This window comes from Pogoniulus pusillus, chromosome 40 (genome assembly GCF_015220805.1).
Source record: "Pogoniulus pusillus isolate bPogPus1 chromosome 40, bPogPus1.pri, whole genome shotgun sequence".
NCBI classification, from domain to species: domain Eukaryota; kingdom Metazoa; phylum Chordata; class Aves; order Piciformes; family Lybiidae; genus Pogoniulus; species Pogoniulus pusillus.
Window position 1 is genome coordinate 3792492 of NC_087303.1, and position 15631 is coordinate 3808122.

General features: G+C 53.8%; 1 protein-coding gene and 1 long non-coding RNA gene across 2 annotated transcripts; both read right to left on the bottom strand.

Moving 5' to 3' along the window:
* Window positions 1-94: 94 nt before the first annotated feature.
* On the bottom strand, window positions 95-8233 carry VAT1 (vesicle amine transport 1). Its single transcript, XM_064174119.1, has 6 exons — window positions 7872-8233; window positions 6288-6495; window positions 5777-5947; window positions 5608-5697; window positions 4462-4703; window positions 95-3989 (listed from the first exon to the last, which is right to left on the bottom strand). The coding sequence occupies exons 1-6, from the start codon at window positions 8193-8195 to the stop codon at window positions 3888-3890; spliced, it is 1137 nt and encodes a 378-aa protein (XP_064030189.1). The 5' UTR covers window positions 8196-8233; the 3' UTR covers window positions 95-3887.
* Window positions 8234-10924: 2691 nt separating this feature from the next.
* On the bottom strand, window positions 10925-13085 carry LOC135191642 (uncharacterized). The gene is made up of 2 exons (XR_010308858.1): window positions 12551-13085; window positions 10925-11341 (listed from the first exon to the last, which is right to left on the bottom strand). It is a non-coding gene; the product is annotated as an uncharacterized LOC135191642 (long non-coding RNA).
* Window positions 13086-15631: the final 2546 nt, after the last annotated feature.

Genomic DNA, 15631 nt, shown 5'->3' on the forward strand with positions numbered 1-15631 from the left:
CAGGTGCATGTGTCCCACATGTGTGAAGAAGCAAGGGAAGTACCCTAGGGGCTGAGGGCAGGAGGATCATTCCAGCAATCGAGCAGCATCCTAGTGAGGGTTTTGTTACACTTTTAATGAATGTTTGGAACACATAAGGCATGTGGTAAGGTAGGGCAGGAGGTTACACAGCACTGGCACACTTGCTTCTGTCCAACTCTGTTACAGGCACAAAGCAGAACATTTTTGAACAAAGACTCCACAGCTGTAGGATGAGCACCACACATCTGCAAACCAACACAGACAGCACAGACCAGCCCATGTGTTGTAAGAGGCTCAGAGGCTGAGGCACTGCTTGCTCATGCACTGCTTGCCAGTCAAGCTTTGCCATCACCAGGGCTTTGCACACTAGGGATGCTACTCGGCAGTAAGAGTGGTTTTACCCCTGTGACAGCAGCTGTTCCTGGGCCAGGATCCTGCACCCATTAGAGCCTGTGGCCCAAAATGTCTCTTACTTTTCTCCTTGGTCACTTAGTTCAATACTGGGAAGCAGCTGAACTCCCTCATCTCAAAGCACTCAGCAGGGTCAAGGCTTCTCCGCACAAGCTAAGGCTGCTCCTGAGCCCTTCCCCTCCTGCAACCAACATGCAACACAAGTGAGAGAAATCCCAGCTAGATGTGACAAAAGCTGCCTGGTGATAGCAAAGGAGCTGCATTTTGCCCCTGCCCAGCAGTGCCAGTCTGGGCGGGCAATGCAGTAACACAGGAACAGCACTTGCACAGGGCAGTGCACACCTCTGCTCCGCTCATGGACTCCACTCACACTTCCCACTCGGACTCCTCATGGCACAACCTTTGGGTCAAACAGTAAACTAAACATTGAATTGCACTTCTGACAGCAGGAATGGCACATGCACCAAGCACAGGAATCTCCTCTCCAGCACAGCTTAGCTCTAAACAGCATCAGCAACATGGTTTTATCCCATGGGTTTTGTTTGGTTTTTGCTTTGGTCCTTAGTATACAAACCTGCTGGTTAACTTTATTAAGACACTTCTTGTTTTACAGAGGTTTTATACTTATTGGCCCCTAAAATGTTTGTCCTTAAAAAAATCCCAAACTAAAAAACACTGAAAAACCCAAACAATGTTGCTACCAAGGGACATAAAACAGTCAGTGCTAAACTCGAACAGAGAGGAACTGCTCCTGCCCTGATAAGGGCTTCAAGGAGTTTGTAGGTAGAAGACACAAGAGCAGCTGCAGTCAGGAGCTGAGATTGTTTCCAGAGAGCCAAGGCTGGGACAGCAGATAAAGCCTCACTTGAGGACTGGCTGGAGCCAAATAGCTGCCCTGGGGGAGACAAGGGCTCTACAACAGCTCCTCTGGACAGGCTGCAGGGCGTGGAAAGGGAAGGTCTCCCTTACAGTCAGAGTACAGAACTGCTGCTGACAGCAGAGCGAGCAGGAGTCCTAATGGGTTTTTGGCAACACTTTGAAAGGCCAGAATGGAAAAGGCTCCAGTGACTTCCTAGTCCTTACAGGCATGTAGAAGAAGGCACTGAGATAGTGGGTTTGTGGCATACCACAAGGCAGCATGTCAGAGGTGTCCCATGGGAAGCTGCAAGACTTCCATCCTCCCCATGGCATCGGGAGGCAGAGCGCGAGAGCCTCGCTGCGCTGCCTGCTCCAAGGCCACCCAAGGAAGGCACTGGCAAAGCAAGGGCAGGATGCCAGTGTGAAGCACAACTGGGCAGCTTTGCCCTCTGCAAGTCTGCAGAGCCTGGAGATGTGCAGGGCCATGTGCCATTTGAACACGCTGCTCTTTCACCAAGGTGAAGTCCAGTTTCTTGGAAAAACAGGTCCAGACTTCCCGTTTGAACAATTTAGTCCTCCTGTTGTCAGACCTGGTAAAGCAGCATCAGACACCTGGATTTGATCTAAATTAGCACGACAGGGCAGGCTGAAAGGGGAAGCAGCAAGAGTTTGAATTCAGAAAGTCTGAAAGTTGTGCTTCTGAGTTTCATCTGACCATGTTCATGAAGTTCATGTATCAAGTGGAAGAGATGGGCTGACGAGGATCTGTAACAGGGTTTCAGCCCTCCTCGGAGGTCAGAGGGAATGGGGTTGTTATAACACTTAGCTAGCCAGGGCACCTCTGAAGAACTAGGGGCTGAGCCCAAGCACCCACAGGCTGCACAGAGAGGAGCTGGCTAAAGAAGCAGCCACACTCCAGTCCTGCATGGGAACCCCCAGCCCTGTGCTGGGATGCTCTCCAGAGGCAGGTTTGGTTCAGCAGGACTCCTCATAGCAAGATTCTGCTCCTGAGCTCTTCCAGGATGGGCAGCACTTCTTGGCACCCTCAGGTTCACCTTTTCAGTCCAAAATGCAGCCTGTAGCCTGCTGTACCTACAATCTGTGAGGAAGCCTCAAAGCAAGCACAAACAGCACCACAGTCACTTGGGGCTGAAAACAGGGCCCAGCAGGGGAACCATTAAGTGCTCGCAGAACTAGTCTTGGGTCTCTGCACTGCTGCATTTCTAGATGCATGGAAGAAGGAAAAGAGGAAGAGAAACTGAGTTCTGGTTTGGGAGGAGCACCCCAGGCAGCTCATGAATGCTCAGTGCTGGAAGAGAGCCCAAGGGTCCCAAGATTTGCAGTTTCAGGGCAAGAAGAGTCAAACCCTACTGCAGCACTGAGCCACAGAGCAAGAGCTGGTTTGAGTGGGTATCTAAGGAGCTAGCTGAAAGAGAATGGAAAGCAGGATTTAAATTGTTCAAGAGGCATGACAGAGGCAGGTTCCCATCTACAGCAGTAACATGGCAATAGCTTTATGGAACTGTGTGCCACAGAAAGGGCCAGCCCAGGCTCCTGGGCAGCAGATGTTCATAGCTGGCTCCTGCAAGTTACCTCCTGAACTGCAACACCTCCCTAGCACACAGGGCACAGCACAACGCAAGCATTAGCAGGGGCTTATTTTGTTCCCATCTTGCTGAATTCCCAGTCAGCACTGCAGCCCTTGGAAATACAAACATGAGGGTGAAGTTTAGCCTTAACAATACCAGCTTGGAGCCCAACACTAACAAAGCACAGAGCCAACATCAATCGTTCCAGTCATCTGAGACACAGCTGAGTCCTTATGGTCTCTAAAAAACACACAGTTTAGATCTCCCAACAGATTGGAATCAGAAAATGGACAAGATCAAGTTACCTAACTGAAACTTTTCTTCTGTATTCACACCCAGCCCAGCAGGTGATTTGGTGGCTGCAGAGAAGTGACTGCAAATGAAGTGCAACATGCCAGGCTCAGAATGCCAGGGTGGTTATCTACAAGGCAAAAGACAGCATGACCTGACTGGTGTTAGAGCCTACAAAAGCAGAGGGGAAAGAGTGTGGCTAAACAGAAGAGTAGCCTAAGCCAGAGCTAGACAAGGCCAGCTGTGCTTCTCCTCTGGCTGCTGAGGAAACATCCTAAGTTTGGCCCATTCTGCTGAACAAGCTTCTCAAAGGTGACAGCACAAACACTTCAGCAGGGCTCAGTTTCTGAGGAGATACTTGGCACTTGCTACAGCAATGTTACATCCTGACTTACCAGTGACCAGCCATGCAGCCATCAATCACCAGGTGAACCCTGGAAGCTTCAGCTGCCAGAATAAAGTGAGGTTAGTTTGGAAACTCAGCAGAGAAACAAGTGAAGAGAAAAATGTACAAAAGCAAAAGGCTTCAAAACAAAGAACTAGGGCAGAAAGCATCTCTGGCAAAGGGTCAGCCACAATGAGAGCATGCAAACCTCATCTGAACTCTAGCCACGATGTTCTTGTACTGATGAAGACAGAAGCTACTGATCTGTCCATTTCCAGGTTCCAAAGAGATCAGGAAGTTAAACCATGAATTCAACCTGCACACATCTCTTATTAGTTCTCTTCTTTTTTTGATTCTTCCTTGGGTGCTTCAGGAACCAGGATGACCTTTCCAACATTCTTCTTCTCTTGCATCTGCCTCATGGCATCTGCCACCTGAAAGACACAAGAGTCTTGTGAGACCCAGACCCAATACGCATGGCAGCTGTGCCCTTCTTCCTGTGCCCCTTCTTACTGGTGGAAGGTCAACAGCAACCTCCCCAGCTGTCTGTGTAGTGACAGGGAACAGACTGAGGGCAGACTCCAGACAGAAGCATAGCCCAGCCCCTCCATGGATGGCTGCAACCTATGAAGCACAGCTGAGCACCTGGCCTGTTCCACAGGGACACTGTCTGGCACTGCCCAGCTCTGTGCACTCAGGCAGAAGAACTAAGCCACTTTACTCCCCCTTAATATCTTAGAAGGAAAAAAAAAGACACTGTGTGGCTAGAAACAGATGGTTGTTAAACATTTGCAACAGCTCAGCCCCCACAAACCAGGCACTTGCACTGAGCCAGTGCTCGCTGTGCAGAAAACAATCACCAGTGACTTCTGGGTGCTGGCAGGCTGGATGCTAGCTCAGACTCACCTGATCAAAGGGCCATACAGAGTCTATTTTGGGCTTGATTTTGCCTTGACTGTAGAGGTTAACCAGCTTGGATACTACACCTCCAACAAGCTCAAATTCTTCATCCATATATCCGAGGTGGTAGCCACACACGGCCTTGTTTTGGTGGAGGAGCTGCAAGGCATTGATGCTGAACTGGTTCCACCAGGTTTTAGCCATAGCCATGAGGTTCTTCTTCTGCCCAGTGAGCAGGTTTGCCACCCCTAAAACAAAAGCAAGCTGAAATCAACACTGCACAAGAAAGTAGACCCTGTGTAGCAGCTCAGACAACACGCAGGGCAAGAGCAGCTCACGCCACGATGGAAGACAGAGGTGATAACTGGATCACATCAGCATGTGTCCAGTTGATCTTCAGTGGAAACAGGCACCTGCCTCAGCCTCAAGGCAGACAGGATCTGGATTATCAGCACCATAACACAGAACAAGTCCTCTCTGAGCAGAGCAGCAGCAGTGCAGCTAGACTGGACTGCTGCCAGAGGCAAGAGAGGGTTGAGCCACAGCCAGTCAGGCTGGAAGGACACCACTCCCCTTCTCCTACAGCCAGCAAGGCCGCAAGGGCTGGGACAACAGAAGCACACTGGGAAGCAGCACAGTGGTGCAAATGTCTGGAATCCTGCTGGGGCCTGTAGGCCAGCTTTGTCTCCAAGACAAAAACTGTGTTTCAGGCTGGGAGAGAGAAGCATTTAGTAGCCTCAAACTTCATCACCCACACATTCTCTACAAGAAAAGCAAAGCTCTATTAGTGCTGTGCACTAAGCCTGGACAAAGCAGCTATGCAGTGCTCCTCTGTAAGGGCATTCCAGCTTCCCCTGCAGGCACCAGCTCATATTTTGTCTCACTATGGGAAGGAAGAGCCTTGAAGCCTGTCACCAGAGCTCCGGGGACAAGGCACAAATTTCACTCTCATCAGAGCCTCACACAGGTGAAGCATCATAAAGACCTTTGCAAAGCAACTGAACTACTGCACTCAGCAACAGCAATGCTCCCTCACAGCTGTGCATCCAGGAGGGAAGCAGCATGGAGTGCTCTGGTGCAGGTCTACACCCACCCTGCCACCACAGAGTCCCACAAGAGGAGCTGGAGTCTGGGCACAGGGCTCACACTTACCGTAAGTGATAAGCTTGCCCATAGGCTTCAACAGGTTAAATGCTTTGGTCGTATCAGATCCTCCCAGGGGGTCCAGGACAATGTCGACACCTGGAGGGAAGGCAGACGAACTAGAAGTTTTGCACTTGAAAGAAACGGAGAGCTGCAGAAGTCCTCCACCACACATTACCTTTGGGAGAGATTTTCCGGACCTCCTCTGCGTAATCCATGGTTCTGTAGTCGATGGGGTGAGTGACTCCACCCTCCTTGAGTGAATCATGCTTGGAAGCAGATGCTGTGCCAAAAATGGTGACATTTTCTACAGTCTTGCACAGCTGAATAGCAGCAGTCCCCACACCACCTGAAAACCAACAGTGAGAAGAACTTAGAAGCAAACAGTCTCAGCAGTCAGGAAAGCTTCTGTCCAGGTAAACTATCTCTGCTTATACCAATGGCACAGGGCTGGGAGGGTATGGAATCACTTCACATGGAATCAAGGCTTTGCCTGGGGCAGGCTGACCCCAGCTGCTGGGAGAGGAGTTCAGCGTTTGCCAACGCCTGGTAAGTGTGAAGCCTGCACCTCTGGCAGGTGATGTTTTGCTGGTCCAGCCCTATTCTGATCACTTTCATCCATGCCACCCATTCAAAAGCTACATTTGGAGGCTGAGAGCCTCAGCATGGTCTGGCAAAGAACTATTTACCTGCAGCCATGTGGATGAGGACACTCTGGTTGGGTCTCAGGTTTCCAAAATCAAACAGGATCATGTAGGCAGTGATGTAGTTGACAAGAAGTGCAGCTGCTTCTTCAAAGCTCATCCCCTCAGGCATCAGGAAGGTCTGACTGACTGGCACATTCACCACTTCTTGCCAGAGTCCAGACCTAGCCAGGACCATTACCTTATCGCCAACCTAAGATCAAAGGACAAGGCAGTCTGAAACAAGACCCAAGCTAACAGAAGCCACCACACCCTTGCCCTCTGTACACTTTAGCCAGGTGCCAGTGAGCTGTTGTCTGTGCAGAGGTCTGCAGGGACTCAGCACCCTGGGGGACTGGGCAGAAGCCTACAGCCTGTGATCCACTCATTAGGCAAATCACACCCCAGCACCTCTCACCACAGACCCGGACACATGGCAGGAACCCAAATCAGACACTCAATGAGATAAGAGGGATGGGGGCTATGTCCTGCCCTCTTTGTCCAAGATGGGAGCAGGAGTCTGAGCACCCTGAAGCATTTCTGCTGCCGCTTGTAAAGATCCTTCCAACAGGAAAGAGGCTTGGGGCAAGGCTTAAGAGGATCAGCTCTGGAAAAAGCATGTCCAGCCTTAGGTAAATCTCAGGCATTGCCCAAAGTCTGCTCATCCCACTGGGCAAGAAACATCTGCTCCCTCTCTGCAACGGCAAGCGGACAGCAAAACACCAAGCAGTTGTATCAGCAAGTAGAGAAGAGGCAGAGCCAAGGCAAGCAAGCAGAAAGGCTCCTGGGTGTGTAGATTTGGCACTTAAACTTGAGCAAATCAAGATGTTTTCCTGGAGGCAAGGGAATCATCTCTGACATACTGGAGTATTTTTTTCCTGAGATGCTTTGCTTTGCCAGTTGTACACCCAACGATCATCTTAAAGCACCGTAACTTCAACAGTCCCAAGACCCAAAGGTCCGAGACACACAGAACGGACTCCTCCCGTTCCTCACGCTGCTGGATCTCAGCGGGCACAGGCTCACGGACACCGACCCAGCCGCAACTAAACCACTGCTGCCCACGGCTCAGCACCTCAGAAGGCTCTGGGCAGCTCTGCAGCAGCTGCAGCCGGCTCCTTCCACAGCCCTGGCATTCAAAGGGCGACCACCAGTGCGCCCAGCCCGGCCGTGCCTCTCTGCCCCAGTACCCCCACGGAGCCGCCCCGGAGGACCCGGGCTCCGGAGACGCTCTCGCCGTCCAGAAGGCGGGGCGGGGCGAGCTGGGGCACCGGGACGGACAGGGCTCGAAGGGACGCGCCAGACCCGTCCCGCCAGCGCAGCCCCTTTGTCGAGGGGCTTTGTCTGCGGCTCCGCCGCCGCGGGACGCATCGCGGCCGCCGCTTCCCACACAGGGACCGCAACGGTCACCAGCCGCCACACGCCGGTGGAGAGCCCAGGCGCGACTGCCGCCACCGGGACTCTAGGGGCTCGGAGCCCGGCGGGGCGGCGAAGGGGCCCGGGCGCGGCGGCACCTGCTGGGCGGCGGGGCGGGAACCTCTGCAGTGCGGCGGGGCCGGCCAGGCCGAACCGAACCGGGCCGTCCCTCACCTGTCGGTCTCGAACGCCGTCGCCGAGGGCTTGGACGGTGCCGGCGCACTCCATGCCGGGGCAGACGGGCGGCGGCGGCAGCCGGTCGTACAGTCCCTGCCGCGCCATCAGGTCGGCGAAGTTGAGGCCGCAAGCGCGGACACGCACCGAGACCTCTCCGGGCCGCGGGCCGCCGGCACGCCGCGCCTGCACCTTCAGCTTGTCATAGCCCCCGAAGCCCGTCAGCACCAGCGCCCGGTGCTCGGCCGTTTCCCCGCCACCCGCCGGGGGCTCGGGGCCGGGGGCCTGCTCGGGGGCGGCGGCCGGAGCCGGCTCGGAGGACATGGCGGAGCTGAGTAGCGAGAGAGGCTGCGGGAGTGGGGCGGCGGCGGGCGGGGAAGAGCCTGGGCGCGGACGGGGGCGGGGCACGACTGCGGCGGGCGGGGCTGTCCCGGGGCCGCCTCCCGCTCCCGCCCGCTGCTGCACCTCCGCAGCCCCCCGTCCCGGGGGACACTCCCCGCGGCAGGTCTGAAGCCGATGCCGAGGGAGCGGAGATTTGCTCTGCACCCTCTGTCGGGGCTTTAATCGATGAAAATCCTCCCGGCCCCTGGCTGCGGCTGCAGCTCTGCCAAACGCTTCCTCTGCACCTCCTTCGCTTGCATTCTTTTGCTTTTGCCTAAACGATTCCTTTCAAGCCAACAAGCTGCGTGCATCCTTCTGAGGACACGTCTGACATGGCTGCTTGGCTGGGGCGCCAGCTCGCTGAGTTCCTGCCACAGTTTGTTGTGAGTAACTGATGTCACTTGCAGAGAGATCTAATGAACATCTATCTGCTGGTAGCCCTGAAACGTCTGCGCGTAGCAGAGATGAGACATGGACTGGCTCAGAGACAAAGGGAGGAGTAGACCTTTGGTCCTGTAACTAAAGACAAGTAAATAAAGCGAGCAGAGACAGATCGATGGATCCAGACCCTCTTCCTGCTGAGAAGCATCTGCCAGCAGACAGCAGCCCTCTCCATGAATTGGCTGCTCGAGTCTGTGTCCAGCCCCCGTGTGCCACACTTCCATCATTACTGCTGATTCACTGCAGCTTGCTGTGTGAAGGGCGCAGCCAGATCCACGCCTCACTTGTCGGCACGTCCTTGTCCCTGATAACCCACAGCCGTGGCAGAGTGACTGCTCAAGTCACTGAGCCCCCGAAAACGCACATCCACCCCCCAAAATAAAGCAAAGGCCACCTGAAGGATCATCGAATCAGCTACTGGGGAGTTTCTGTATCACTCCAGTGCTTCAGAATTCCCAAGGCAAGCAAAATCCAGCACAACGCCTGCTGTGGGCACTCCCAGCACTGCTGGCAGCGTTTGCTGTCAGGCTCTGGCCAGCTCATGAATTAGCTATGTCCAGCGTTTCCAGGGGCTTTGTTTGCAGCATCAGAGCCGCTGGTTACACGAATGCCTTCTGCTGACCAGGGCAGAAGGAGCTTTATGTGAATGTGGCCTTGTCCTGCAGGGCTGTGCTCCAGGCTGGGCTGCCCCTGCAGCTGGGAAGGCTGAACGGGCTGGGGCTGCTCAGGAAGCACAGCACAAAGGCAGGAAAGCAGCCAGGAGGGCAGAGGCTGCACATCATCTGGCTCTGCAGTGTGGCATATTTATGGCTGTTTGGATAGCATCAGTGGGAACAAGGAGGAGACTCATGTCCAGTCACATAATAGGACCATAGTCCAGCTTGGACAGTTTACACCTTTGCTGCTGCTCAGCTCTGAGATACAGATATGCCCAGAAATAGAAAGAAGCTGTCAAAGAACAATCCTCTGTCTCCTACTGCTCTTCCTAGGAGCTTTCCTAACATTTGTCCTTCCAGTGGTTTATTTTCACAGTTGTCAGGGCTTTTGTGGTAGATGAAATGTTCTGACCCTACGGATACCTGTGGTAAGAGGATGACTCCTAAGGGGTCTGAGTAGTAGATGAAGGCAGTAGATTTGTGGAGTCAGACTCCTCTTCTGCCTGACTGCTCCAGCTGCATGCAGCAGGCTAGGTGAGGGTATTTTTGCGTGGTGCATAGTCTGCCTTTGTCTCTTCTGTGCTCCTGAGTCAATCTCTCCTTATGAGCTCAGTCTAGTAACATTCTCCCTGTAAATCTCACCTCACCTGGTTCAGTTTGTTCTCTGATAGTTTTTCTGCTGTATTTAAGCTGCAGATTTAAGAGGTCAGATTCCAGCTGGTTGCAGCTCTGTCGAAGTGTGGATGTGGGTGAAGTGCTTCTGCTTGCAGGAAGCTGATGTGGAGGTGCCAGTGTGAGGGCTTGGGTCATTTGCAGTTGGCAGGCTCTGGGCTTTCACTGCACAGGAGCATGTGGCCAAGGTGATGGGGCCTTCGGAATGGCACTGACTTGTGATTTACAGCCAGAGGTAGGACAGGACACTGAGGAAACTCTTTCCATTATCTCTTTCACAGATGCTCAGATTTCTAATATCCTTGTGCCTCATTTGTAACTCCCTGTTTGCTTTTTGGCAGGCTCCCACTGCTCCCCCACAGCCTCTGGCAGGGGTGGAGACCAGTGCCAGCCTGACTTGCCCAGCTCTTTGTTCCACCTCCCTCTCTGCTCTCAAGGTCACAGGAACAATGAACAGCAGGAGATAAGAAAGCCTGGCAGCAGTCAGCAGACAGATGCCTAAGGGAGTTCAGACTTGCTCAGGACGGACCCCTGGAGGGTCAGGATCATAAAAACCTTCCCTCAACCAGTGAGGCTGGGACCCTGCTCAGGGATGGAGACTGGCTGCCTACTATGGGGCATCTCCACAGCTGGCCACAGATGAAACATCTGGAGCTGAGGTCGGACACCATGGGGTGCCAGGACCCACAGTGGTTTTCAGGGCTGTCTATTTTGGCAGGCATGTGGTGACCTTGATCCCTCTTGTCTGGGTTTGTTGGGAACTCATGAGAAAGATTCCTCCTGCCTTTGTTCTCCCTATTCCTCACCTAAGTCTGCCGAGTGTTGGAAGCACACAGAGGCAGACTCCGATGAGATCTCCCAGATGTATCTATCACATGTCCCAGGAAGGCTGCACCTCCTGGATGACATCGTGCCTGTATCACAGCAAATTACATTTACATTTGACAGGTTGAGTGGTGGATGGAAGAGATCTGACACAACCTCTCAGACGTTCCTGCCACTCACAGCCACAGTTCCCCGAGCTGCTGTTTTGATCAGAGACAATGGAGGCAACTGTCAAGTGATAACTGATGCTCATTGAATGTTGGCTCACTCCTCACGATGACAGCAGACTGAAGATATTCTCCCAGTACAGGGTATCATTCCCATACAGAGCTCTGCCATAGATGGGGCTGCTCCAGCATCCTCCCCTGCACAAGCCCAGAGGAAGCACATCACAAGCAAGGACCACGTCTGGTTCTCAGGTGTGCACAGAACAGCATCCCACCGTGTCCTCCTCTGCAGGCAGGCACCTTCTCTACTTTGGTCTTTGGAGAAATCCTGTGAAATGAGAATCCCTCTTAATCCAACCTTCCAGCACAGCATCAGTAATTTAGGGACAATTACAGTCCCAGAATTAGAGGGTTAGCACACACACATGCTGTGCACCCATTAGAACCCCACGATTTGGTCAGCATGTGCTGCAAACACACCAGCTCCCCCTCAGCATGCTCACTGCAGCTTTCAAGGGACCAGGTAACCGCACGCCACGCAGGACTGGGTAGCATCGTGTGTGTGCTGCAGTCGGAGGTGCTTTTCTCTGCACCACTGAATGCTCTGCTGCTAAGGGCTCCTGTTCCCGGAGCTGTGCACTTACCAGCCGCTCGTCGCTCCCCTGACTCACCCCGGGCCATGTAAGCTGCTTTGCCGGGAAAACCAAGCGTGGTGCTTAAACACACAGTGGGCAGCAGAGCCTGAGACCCTCACCACCACACAGCGTCACGGCAGCAGCCCCATCCGCTCAGATCACGGGAGAGACCTTCCCACCGCCCGTGCCCTGCCGGGCACTAGGGAGGGGAGCCTGACCCAGCCTAGGCACAGGCATCCCGTGGGATGCTGCCTCATTCTGCTGGGCCTGCCCCAAGGGAAACTTTAAAAGGAAACCCGGGGTTCCCCAGCCTGCGTTCAGGATATGCGATTCGTGTTTGACATTCAGCGGAAAAGAAACCGAACTTCTGAAGGTTCGTTGCTGTTAGTTGCTTGCCCTCCCTACCTCTGCCACTCTCCCTGTGAAAAAGAGCTGCAAAACCAAACACGTCTGGCAGGGAGCATCCAGCTGGGCTGGCTCCGTCACCCCGACAGCCGGTGCCGGGTGCCGCAGCCGCACCGGGAGCAAGGAGAGGGCACTGCAGGCCTCCACCCAGAGCCTCCGCGCAGAGCGAGCCGCGGGGGGGCTGGCGCGGAGGTGGAAGCTGCATTTCGCGAAGCTCGATCCGGCGTGGGAGCGGATGTGTGTAGCAAGGAGGTGCCCACACGCAAGGGGACAGAATCGGCCATTTCCCTCCTCCCACCCTGACCGTTTGCCTGCCTCCGGTACCACGAGTCCCTGCCCCCGCCAGGAGCAGCCTGCTCCTGTGCGAGAGTGATCAGTCCGCAGCCAGCCTGTGGTGTCCATCCCGATCCCCGCATGCCTCTTCAGCTCCTGCTGAGCCTGCTGCATCCTAATGAGAGGTGTTCGGAGAGAGAAAAGGAAAACCAGGAGCTGCTCACCTCCGGACGAGCGGTGCAGAGGCTCCGGATCACTTTCTTGATACGGAGAAACCCACAGCAACGGAGGTGCTGTTCCTCCTCAGCCTGCAACACACATGCTCCGACCGCAGTCCTTCCAGCACAAGCCTAGTCAGTTGAATGCCTCCTTGCTTTAATCCCCGAGATTGCTGAAGGATGCTGCTTTCATCTGATAGCATTTACAGACTGTTATAATGAGCTTTGGCTTGCTGAGATAAATTAAATTGCTCACCCAACGGTGCAAACTTCATTAATGCCAGCAGTGAGTCAGATCGGTGTTACTCTAGCACAGAACGTAAACAGGTTGGACACATGAAAGCAGATTTGGCAGGGATTTATTTTTCTCTCTTTCTTTTCACCTTCCTAATCCCTGTTGATTTTTATCTTTTTGCTGGCCTGTTCAAACTCTACTGCTTCTTCATCTCTCCACCTTTTAGGGGAAGGCATCAAATAGCACACCATTCAGGGCTAAATGATTTAACTGCTGAGTGTTAACTGCTAGCAATGCTCTGCAGTCTTGTCTGGCAAGTTTCTGGCTCTTTTACATATTTGACAAGTCCAAAAATACACTTAAGACTAGATCTGGTGAGAAATCGTGTCCCTCGTTTCTGTCCCAGTTTAGAGGCTTACTAGGGGAGATAAGATGTTGCAGATTGAGACAAAAGGAAAAGATAAGCATGGAGCTAACTGTGCAGGAAAACTCAGAGAAAGTGTCACTGCATAACCCGATGGGCATGAGCTCTGTCCGAGTCCTTAGGGCTGACACTCATGCACCCCTCATGTGCCATGTCCAAGTGTCTCACAGGGGTCACGGCCATGTGGCAGCAAGCAGGAGTGGCCTCACTTGACACACTCACTTGCTTCAGCACAGCTGAAATCATGTACAGAGCCTCTGTCTGATGGGAGAGGAGCAGACCTTGAGGTCTGTGTCGCCACAAGAACGAAATGCCCCAGGCTCAGGGACAAAGCCTAAGTAAAGGTTGATTTCTCCCACTACATTTCCCTAGTGCAGGTTGTGAGGATGTCTTCTAGTTTCTTTGTGCAGGAAATAACACAAATATAACACAATAAAGTTAATTCATAATAACAATTAAAACCCCTGAGAGCACAGATCAGCAGGAGAGGATCTAGCCACTGGAGAAGCATTTTCAGGAGCAAATGTGTGGGAGCCATCTGTCACCTCACATCCATGGTGATAGTCACAGTATGTTTCTCCATCCTATTTGGGAGATTCACACCGTAGCTTTCAGTTGCCTGACATATTTGGCAAGCATTGCCTGCCAAAAGGTGCATTGCACCAAATGGGACACAAGGCTCAGCAGGGACAGTGCCTCAAGTGGCTTCCAGCAAAAGGCACTCTCAGCTGCTCTCTCTCCCAGGGGGAAGTCAAACGGGGTCTTGAGTATGCACTGCAGTTTCCTGCTTCCTCTGGAGCAGGGTCACAGTAATCTGGTTGGAAGGAGAGGAAACAAAATCCCCTTAAGAAATACGGTGAAGAGCTTACAGAAGAAAGGGTCTTGTCCGGGGGAAGAGCTGGCTCCAGGTGACACCTATGGCCACCCAGGACTCCTTCACCTGCAGTTACCAGCACAATGAGCTTTTCTTTCTGTTCCTTCACATAAAAGCTGTGCAACAAGCACACATGCAAGAAGGCAAAAAAACCCTATAGGGCTTACAAAACATGACACAGTGCTGCACAAGCTCCTTTCCCTGGGGGGGGTGGGGGGGGGTGGAAGGAGATAGGCATGTGACAGTTACTCATCACATTAAGACAAGACTGAGAGGCATGGAGGTGCTGAAGCAATTCCCATGGCAGAATGAGGATCACCTGACAGCTTCCTGGTGAGGAAGTGAGCCACATTCCATGATTCCAGGATAGCCTTGTCCTCTCAGCTCCGAGGTCTTTCCTGTGTGTGATGCTGAGGGGGGACCTGAATTGTTGCTTGACCAGCTGATTGTGCTAAGGACACACCTTGAACCCATCTGCACCCTTGTCCTGGGCATGCATCCCAAGGGCACACAGAGGAGCATGAGCAGCCAGCTCTCCAATGCACGTGCTGACTGAGGCTGGCATGTCCTGGCCAGTGCCAGGCTGGCAAGGCCAGCAGAAAAGCAAAGCAGCACTAGGGACATCTGGGCAGCTGCATGGCAGTGCCCTGCACCATGTCTCTGTTCTCTACTCATTCTGACTTCACACACAGCACCAATATTTATACATGAAAAATGACTGTGATTTCAGCAAAAACAAACTGCCCCCTCAGCCCATTAATAAATCCTCTTTCACTGCCAAAACATTTTAATTTCCATTTCCTCAGACTTGCTTTGTCTTCATTGTCTTCTGCTGCATTTGGTGACAGTTAGCTTGTCTCTGACAAATGAGCTTCCCATGACGGTAAATCCTGCTGCAGCGTGGCCAGCGAAGCACTCGCGGTTCGGAAGCCTTTCCTTTCGCAATCATCCTGCTAATTAACATCACTGCCTGCAATTTATAGCTGCGCTGCCCGCATCTGGGAGAGCTTGGGGAGCTGCTGCCCTCTTTGCAGGAGGCTGCGCGGCCAGGCCCGGTGGAAGCTGTACAAAACCCCTATCTCCTGCCCGCACCGGCCGAACTTGATAACGGGCACCGGAGGTTCGGGATTCCCAGCTGGTGCGCTGTGTGTTCCCGGTCCTGGCCGGCTCCTCGGGAGAACACATCCCGCTCCCGCGGCAGCGCTAGGGCTGGCAGATCACCGTGAGAAGGGGGCACCTCCCGTGCGGGGAACGACCACCAGTGCCGGTTGTCGTCTCTCCCGCGGTCGGTGCTTCACCCGCACCCTCCCGGCAGCGCGGGGTCGGTGGGCGCCAACCAGGTGCGGGCGCCGGCCGCTCCGGGCAGAGTCCTCTCGCCGTGGCGCGGTGGAAGGTACCGGGCAAGGGGCCACAGGGAGCCAGGCGGACGGACCGTGGCTGGGCGAGGAGGATAGCCGCCAGCAGGACCGCCCCTGGTCCTAGCAGAGGCCCCACTCCGGTCCCCACGCTGTGCCCAGGAACGAGCTGCCCACGACAAGCCACGGCAGCCGTCGG